A 9,462-nucleotide genomic window follows, 5' to 3' on the forward strand; every position below is an offset into this window, starting at 1 on the left:
AACTCCTGGTACATTATATGGATATAGCGCAGTATAAGAACATGCTATAAGCACAAACACATTCTCATTAGAGAAATGCTTCAGGGTGATATCACTCATATTTCCCTTTAAGTTAATATTTCTTTGTACTTCAAATATCACAAATATGCCCATCATAGCTTGCATGTTAAAGCTGTAGACCAAATATTCACATTATACACCATGAAAATAAATGTGGCTTAATGTATGGATTCTATTCCCATGGCAAAATGTGTTCAGTCAACTTCAGTCTTAATTATTGATTTTTTGTTCTGAAGTTTTATTTGATTATGTGTACAGTATTATATTTATATGTACAGAATGTGCTGTAAACAAAAACAACGCAGACATTCTCCAACTGTATTTTAATGCAACACGTGACATTATTAATGGTCAAGAAACCGAGGGAAAGCCTTGGTGTACATTAATGAATATAATAAGACTTGTTTCTGTTCTGGAAACAGGGAAGATGGACCATGTGATAAATGTTCATGGCAGTTGTTGGCTGGTCTTCTGTGAAGAGTCATTCTGTATTCTGCTGAAATGTGATGTAAATAAATGTTGCAGAAAAAAAGTCGCGAAAGCTCTGATGTTTCCGGAAAAAATGAATGTAATTTAGTAGCTGATTAGACATTGAAACCATGTACATGTATACACTTGTGAATTATTCAATTAGGCTTTACTCTCTATGTCATTTTCCACACATCTTTGTAATATGTTCTGCTGCTGACTCAGGAAAACTCAAGGGGGGGGGATGACTTTACCTGGGAAATGAAATCCACCACCGCTGCTGGGGACCCTGGGAGCACCCACCCCCCCCCCCCGAACCTTCACACAGCCAGGCTGAGGACAGAGTTATTAAATGAGCTACACTTCAGTATGCTACCATCACTCATTACTCATCTATTGATTGTACGTCTGTCTTTTCTAATGAGTTTCATAGTGTTTTTCCCGACCTTCTCTTGCTATTATGTATGCATTATTGAGTAAAAGTCTTAGAATATATATCACACAATTCCTTACTCTTGTGCATTTCAATTATTAGCATATTGACATCGCCAGCCTGCAAAGATAAAAGCCTCACATGAAAAGGAAGATTAAGCTTTTGTCAGAATGAGCAGTGGATGCAGATTAGACATAATCCACTCTTAAACACCGGTTTTTATAATCACTGTTTTTGTTTTGTGGTGGATTAGGGTAAAATCCAGGTAATTCAGTAAAGATAAGATATGAGGAATGGCATGATATGCAGCTCCTTATCTACTAAACCAGGAGGTAAGCTGGATATATTCGTAAAGAGCGAGAGAGAGAGTCCAGTTATGGATGTAATGTGTCAGCGTTAAGTGCCTTTCCAAGTGACCATTTTCCAATTATTTCCCTAACAATGCACCGCTGCATTGTTAGAGGCACAATGGAGCAGCGCCCACATAACATTTAACATGTACAATAACTTTGCAGACAGATAAGAAATATTTTCCAAAAACACAGCCCACATGATCACACGGTTTTGGTGTTTTCAAACCTTGGTTGTGTCAAATTAAATTGTATTAAAAAGTGTCCTGCAGTGTGAGGGCGCCCGTATGACAGAGCATGGAGGAGGAGGAGGAGGAGGAGGAGGGGCCGACGAAGGGGAAGTGCCGATTGCAGATCTCCTCGGATTAAGAAGCAGCAAAAACGGGAGATTATTAAAAATAATAAGGCCCACCTCTGCCTGCTAATGACGTGGCAGTGGAAAACACTCCCGTTGATGAGGGACCATAACTCATCTTGTTTACTGTGTAGGCCAAGAGTGTAATCCAAATGAAGGGGAAATGATCTGTACTGGTGTGGGCGGGATTTTGTTTTTTTCAGGGGACGTGATCTCCAGAGAGTTAATTATCCACAATTCAGCTGTAGACATTGTATAGTTATAATGAACCACAGCTAATCTATACTTTATTTCCATTAAATATGAATCAAGAATCAAATCTATTAACCACTGCATCAATAGGCTTGTTTTTACTATTCTTTAAATCACATTTCCCATTAAACAGATTACATTCAATATGATATCGGCTTTATCCTAAATATAATGATGAAGCAGTGGACCTGATAATCACCACACTTTATTTTCACTCCAATCCACTTTATTGCGCTAACACAAATCTTCATTCCAGTAAGTAGCCCACACACACACACACACACACACACACACACACACACACACACACACACACACACACACACACACACCCCCCCCCACACACACACACACACACACACACACACACACACACACACACACACACACACACACACACACACACACACTCCAAAATTAGAGCGGTGCAAAGGGGGAAATTAATTTGCGGCTGCGGGGAAGTTAACAAGCATAGTGTTAAATACCTTGAAATAAAAGAGAACTGGCTGGAAAATGGCTGTCTGTTAAACAATGAAAGAAATGCCTTTATTCCATTACAGGAGGGATGTTCAAATGGTGGTGGGTGGGGTTAGAAATATTGAGCCAGCGGAGGTGGGGTTGCATTGCTTTAACACATTTGGTGTTGCATGTTGTTACAGTCAGTGTTCTCTGGTTTGTCTTTGAAACGGGAGCACTGGTGCCCTCTATTCAACACAGTGACACACAGGATGATTAACAGAGGAAGAGACATGCATTTAACACCTGTGATATCTCTTAATGTCATATATTACTTCTTTGTATCTCTCACAGCAAAGATAAGGGGCTTACTGTATATTGTCTTAGACCAATTCTTCCAATCACTACAGGATTGCTCAGATCAACCAAAAACAGAAGACTCAAAACACCACTGCAAATCATTTAATTGTCTTTGAAAGCTTGTGGCAGATGTTGCTCCATACTGCAGCAATGTGTTCCACCCAGAGTAATAGATAGAGAGTTTCTGTCAAGTAACCTGGCTTCTTAGAGAGGACTGTTTCTATCAGCGGCCGCAGAGCCAAGGGCTTACTGAGGAGAGTCTGCGATGAAGAGACTCTTGTATGAGTGATGAGTCTGCCTCTGGACGAAGGGCCAATGTTCTCAGGCCCTGGGATTGGTCTTAATGTGGTTTGGTGCTCTGAAGCCAGGATCAGGCCCTAAAGCATCCTTCTGCTCATACATCGTCTTTATCAGCAGGCCTCCATGGGCTCATAGAGGGCGAGGACTGGACTTTGATGGCACCTAAATCACTGATATCATCGGGTGGAGTCAGCAAGGTGAGATGAGGTGGGGTTTCCTTTTTTCTTCAATGTGAAACCACAGACAATATAATTACATACACTGTTTCTTATATTGTAAACTTCAAAAATGATTTTATTTGTATTTTATATGTGTACAGAAATTAGATTTAACATTTATGTCATGAAGTCAAAAACTACAATCCCATTTATTTCAGTATTCTACTCATTGTCAAAGATTGAGTTGCAGCACACCCTTAAGCCTCTTTGCATTGACCTTTCATTCTTTGAGTTGTAATTTATTTTGATTTCAGCCTCATTATATTTCACATTCATACTACTTTGTATTTTCCTTGTTGCCAACTTTGCATACTTGTCCGCTAACTCATTACCCTCCACCCCAATGTGTGCAGGGGTCCATATTACTATTCCTGCTCTTGATGCTCTTGTCAGATCCTATTAACACCTTCTTCAACCTCCTTCTACCCAAATCAGAGCTAGAAGAATAGCCAGAAGCTCCAGTAGGCTATACACAGCCAGACCATCGCTAATTCTTTCGCTTTTCATAACCTCAGATTCTGGAATGATAAATGCTATCCCCACTTTATTATTGTCTGTTTTGTACGCGTCAGTGTACTTTTGTAAAATCCGGGTACTTATTTTTTAAATGATTATTGGCCTTTACTTTATTTGTAGAACTTCCTTTTGCCTTATCTAATAATCTAAATCCACATATGTCTCCTGTAACGTCCAAGACTGCAGGGGCACTGTTGGATTTATCTCTGCGTTAGCTTAGCTCATGCACCATATTTCCTATAGTCCAACCAAAACTTTTCATTTGTCGCTATTCCCTCTCTTGACAAATCTTTAGTACGTTATGCACTAGACTAGATGATTATTAGTCTGTCCTTTTATATTTGCCCAGTAAGTTATTGCTATTTGCATCCTTTTTTCAAGAGGCATTTCCCCCATTTCAACATAATCTCAACGCTTGAAACTGTATAATATCCAATTTTCTTAATAATGTTTTTGATGCCGACTCATAGACGTAGTCTAGTCATAGTAGTCATAGTAGTCAATCACTGATCTAATTAACCCAATATTGTTTTTAGAGCTGCCCTATTTGCCCTCTCTGACATCTGATAATCATTTCATAACCTTTTTGCATTTTGTCACACAAATAAGAAATATTTAAAGCATCAACTTGTTCTATTACCTGACCATACAACTTAAGGCTGATTTGATTGCTCACTTTCCTTTTGGTAAATAAAACTACTTTTGTTTTCCCTACTGAAAACCTAATACCCCATTCAAGTGCCCAAGCTTCAACCTTTTCAATAGCCTGCTGTACTTTTTTAACAATAAATTCAACATTTCGCCCCCTTTTCCACATCACTCCATCATCATGCAGTAACAGTCTCTGTCCACTAGACGTCAGCATTGCGCCTCTGAAGCTGCTGACTCTGCACTAGAAGACACATTCATCAAACCCGGAAGCGTTCCTGAATCGCCCGTACTGCTATTCATTCAGGCTGCTGAGATTTACTTCAGTTACTGTTAACATATCCGTTCTTACCGAGCGCCTGATATATTCTCTTGTAGATAGACTAAAGAAGAGCAAGCATGGCTGGTCGGCTACCGGCTTGTGTTGTTGACTGTGGCACGGGGTAAGTGACAACAATAGAAGGCTAGCTAGCTTTAGCCTGCTTTTCATAAGCGGCTGTCAAACTTCCAGCTAACGCCCCGTCTAGCTGAGTAGCCCGAACGATGCTAATGTTACTTAGCCACGTCTATTTACTATTTTATTCTAATATTGCCTTTAGAGACGGGGTTGGTGCTAAGAAGTTGCAAGCCAAAATGCCTGCCTGTGTTATTTTGTAATGCTTTTAATCTCAATGCTACGTTATCGTTGCAGTTAGCTGCTACTAGCTACCGAAGCTAATAGTAACTTCCTGGACCATCCTCATAGCAGAAAGCATTTATCCAGATTATTTGGGTTGTAACTGCGTCTGTAGTTTCCAGCAAACACTTTAACTATATTAATGAGCTGCAACCAAAGGATTATCCTCATACTGTTTCCTTTTTAGGTACACAAAGCTTGGTTATGCAGGGAATACAGAACCACAGTTCATCATACCTTCATGTAAGTAAATGAGAAAATAACCAAAACAGGAATTACATTTGATCAAATAATTGTTATTTTAGCTGGATCTTATTATAAATGGATTATAAGTATAGCCTACTAATGTATTTATTATTTATATTAATATGTATACAATATCTGTTAATCAATAGAAACATAATCAAGGTTTTTTTCTTTGAACTACTTGAAAAGGGGACATATCTTTGTAACCCGCTTTAAAAGAGTCACAGAAAGAGCTAACAGATGAACACATGTCTAGTTGATTCGGCATATCATGTGAACCTGTTGTTAAAATATAGAACAATTCCAGGATTATTATTTAAATGTGTATAATCATCTCCAGGTATCGCAATCAAAGAATCAGCCAAGGTTGGAGACCAGGCCCAGCGAAGGATGATGAAGGGAGTCGATGACCTGGACTTCTTCATCGGGGACGAAGCCATCGACAAACCATCATATGCAACAAAGGTAGACGGGACATTTCAAATGAGCCAGAATGGATCTTCTGTTGTGAAGCGGTTTGATTTAGACATGTTATCCTTTTTATTCCCAGTGGCCCATCCGTCATGGAATAGTGGAGGACTGGGACCTGATGGAGAGATTCATGGAGCAGATCATCTTCAAGTATCTGCGGGCAGAACCTGAAGACCACTACTTTCTTTTGGTAAGACCAACAATGATATAGTCCTTTAACGTAGAACAGTGTCAAAGTCATTTGGTATTTACATCAGTATTCTCTCTCTCTCTGTAGACAGAGCCTCCCCTCAACACACCAGAAAACAGAGAGTACACAGCAGAGATCATGTTCGAGTCCTTCAATGTGCCGGGTCTCTACATCGCTGTTCAGGTAAGTCACAAACATGAACTAACACATGACGTCAGCCACATTGCTAACAGCCAATCAGTATTTACTTCCTGATATGGAATCCAGCATTACGCATATAGAGAATAGGGCTGCAGGATTTTGGGAAATAATCTAATTGCGATTTTTCTGACAGATATTACGATTCGATTTGCGATATTTGTTTTTAAGCGACCCAACGGAAGTTTATTGTAAAATGCAGCCATATCTCCGGCTAGGAAGGTCGCATCAACATGCTCCCGTCTCTAGCACCCCTGCAGCCTGAGCTACGAGTGAAAGAAATAAACTTACATGACACTTCCGTTGGGTTGCTTTAAAGTCAAGCTTCAGTTTAAGATTCACCCTGTAATAGATGTAAAACATGTGATGGACTCCGATTCAAAAATACTTGGCAGGTGATTGGATCAATCTGTCTATCACCTTCTATCATGGGCCACTTCTGATTGGTTAACAATGGCTGGTACATGTGGAGCACAGCACTTCTGATTGGTGTGGATGACTGACACACAAGAAGAACAAAAAAAAAAAGTTTAAAAAAAATCATAGGCGTTGCAATTTAATAATCGCGTCATTTCAAATTTCGATTTCAAATCGATTAATCTTTCAGCCCTAATAGAGAACCACTCTTTGCAAATGTGAAAGCAGACTTGTGGGTTCTAGATAGAATTGGACATGACTCTCAGAATGTGTTGTGATTCTGACGTTCAATGCGGAACTGCAGATTTCCACTTCTTCTTTTTCAGTTTCACAGTGTGGTAAGATGGTTAAAGTTCTGCAGAGTGTAGTCATTCGGCATTTCTATTAACTGTTTCCACACTTTCTGCAATATATGCTAGATTTTTCTATTTATTGACTATCTTTAAACAGTACCAGCTACTTCTATAATTGTATATGATAAACCTTTTAGAAAAATATACTGCTACTTTTGTTTTGTTTACCATGGTATACTTTTTTTATAATGTGTGCTTACCTTTTTATGTAAGTCTATTTTTTTTGTAACTTTATATGCACTATGCTTTTGGTGATGTTGTACCGTGAATGTCCCCGTTGCGGGACAAATAATTCTGATTCTGATGAACCAACACATAATGATTTTTTAAAAAAAAGTAATTTTCTGCTTCAGGCTGTCCTGGCGCTGGCTGCCTCCTGGACATCCAGACAGGTGGGGGAGCGGACGCTGACTGGGACGGTGATTGACAGCGGAGACGGAGTCACACACGTCATCCCAGTGGTGAGTGGTGCTCTTTTTGGGATTATCTTTGATCCCATTAACCTTAAACTAATGCATGTTTGTATTCCAGGCTGAAGGCTACGTCATTGGTAGCTGCATCAAGCACATCCCCATCGCTGGCCGAGACATCACGTACTTCACCCAACAGCTGCTGAGGGAGCGGGAGGTGGGGATACCTCCAGAACAATCCCTGGAGACGGCTAAAGCTGTCAAGGTCAGTGTTTCCGCATTTAATAGAACTTTTCAAATGTTAAAAAGAAAACGGAGATGGCCCCAAGTGCTTACATTTAAGTGCAAATATTTGATGTTTCAAAGTAAAGTGGCAAGATGGGAGGAATATCTAATGTTGAGTGTGGCTGTTAAACTCTTAAAGTGACACTCACACAAATCTATCCTACATTTAAAATGTGTGTCTCTCACAAAATTCCTACCCGATGCAGCTATGTATAAAAGTGTTGACTCCACAGGTCATCAAAGGTCAAACAGAGCATGACTCAAAATGCAAGACTGACTGCAATACGTCTGATTCTTCACTGCAAAGGGAAGCACCACCCTCAATAGATATTAATGGTTGTGTTAAGACTTTGATGTCCCCATCATGTATTTCTCAGATAGGCCACTAGAGGGCAGCGCCGCAGCCAAAGCATATCTCTCACCTTGACAGAGAAAAGATCATTCCCAGCAGATATTTCACATGTATTAATGGTTTTATTTTTCAGGAGCGGTACAGCTACGTGTGCCCTGACCTGGTTAAGGAGTTCAACAAGTACGACACAGACGGCTCCAAGTGGATCAAACAGTACACCGGCATCAACTCCATCTCAAAGAAAGAGTTCACCATCGATGTTGGCTACGAGCGCTTCCTGGGGCCCGAGATCTTCTTCCACCCTGAGGTATAACACGAACAAAAAGTGACTTTAAATAAGCAGAATTGTTGCTGATGTGCAAATCTCTAATTTACGTTTTCTGCTATTTTGTCTCGTCCAGTTCGCTAACCCAGACTTCACCCAGCCGATCTCAGAGGTGGTGGACGAAGTGATCCAGAACTGCCCCATCGATGTCAGACGCCCTCTGTACAAGGTGCAGGAACACGCCTCCAGCTGCTACAGTTCCTTTGTCTGTTTAAGTCTGCTTTGTGTAACATCTCCACCTCCCTGTGTTTCAGAATATCGTGCTGTCCGGAGGCTCCACCATGTTCAGGGACTTCGGCAGACGCATGCAGAGGGACCTGAAGAGGACTGTGGACGCACGGCTGAAGATGAGTGAGGAGCTGAGCGGCGGCAAGTTGAAGGTGAGGACACATGACGTCTTTTGTAATGCATTAAAGGCCTCCTGTCATGCAAAATGCACTTTTTGATGTCTTTTATACATAAATATGTGTACCCGGTGTGTCAGGGAACTCACTAAGTGTCAGAAAACAAAACCCTCTCTCTTTTCCTCCGTACCCGAATCTCTAAAAACGGAGCCGATCCAGATTTGCGTCCGATTTGACGTAATATCAGAAATGTGAGCTGGCTTTACGCCCACGGCCCTATCAGAAACCTCGCTATCAGAAACAATGCGCGACGTGTTTTGGAAATAATATGGTCTTTGTTTACATTAGCAATCATCGCTAACACTCAGAGCTAACCTGTACTGGAGAGAGTATGTGTAAAAAAGCAGGATATAAAAAGGAACTCACCTTGTGGTAAACCTGAGAGAGAAAAAGCATTTGAGCTCCATACTGTTTCAGAAAGAATCTTTGATGTGGTTTGGAACATGATATGGCGTTTCATCACGGCAGCATTTAGCTATGTCTGCCGGTAGACATCTCTCTCTTCTCTCTGGAGCTCACAGTGCTCCAAAGGGGGCGGGGCCAGCAGCTACTGACCCAGAATCAGCAGTTCTCTAACAGGGCTGAAATGGAGGGATATGAGGGAGGTCTAAAATCATTATCTGTTTGGTATTTTGAGCAAAACACATCATAGACATGTTTTTGATATATTTGTATATATCTGAGACCCGTTATATATGCCTACAAATAGCATGATGGGA

The 9,462-nt window shown here is 40.6% G+C and overlaps 1 protein-coding gene across 1 annotated transcript; it reads left to right on the forward strand.

The window, feature by feature from the left end:
- Positions 1-4,661: 4,661 nt before the first annotated feature.
- On the forward strand, positions 4,662-8,741 carry actr3 (actin related protein 3; the record flags this gene model as incomplete). The annotated part of the gene is made up of 10 exons (XM_010790485.1): positions 4,662-4,859; positions 5,280-5,335; positions 5,679-5,803; positions 5,889-5,999; positions 6,087-6,182; positions 7,321-7,428; positions 7,499-7,642; positions 8,148-8,321; positions 8,416-8,508; positions 8,594-8,741. Coding segments are annotated over exons 1-10 (1,099 nt in total), but the record flags the coding sequence as incomplete, so codon positions are not given.
- Positions 8,742-9,462: the final 721 nt, after the last annotated feature.

Source organism: Notothenia coriiceps, unplaced genomic scaffold, assembly GCF_000735185.1.
Source record: "Notothenia coriiceps isolate Sejong01 unplaced genomic scaffold, NC01 NC01_scaffold00034328, whole genome shotgun sequence".
Taxonomy (NCBI): Eukaryota; Metazoa; Chordata; class Actinopteri; order Perciformes; family Nototheniidae; genus Notothenia; species Notothenia coriiceps.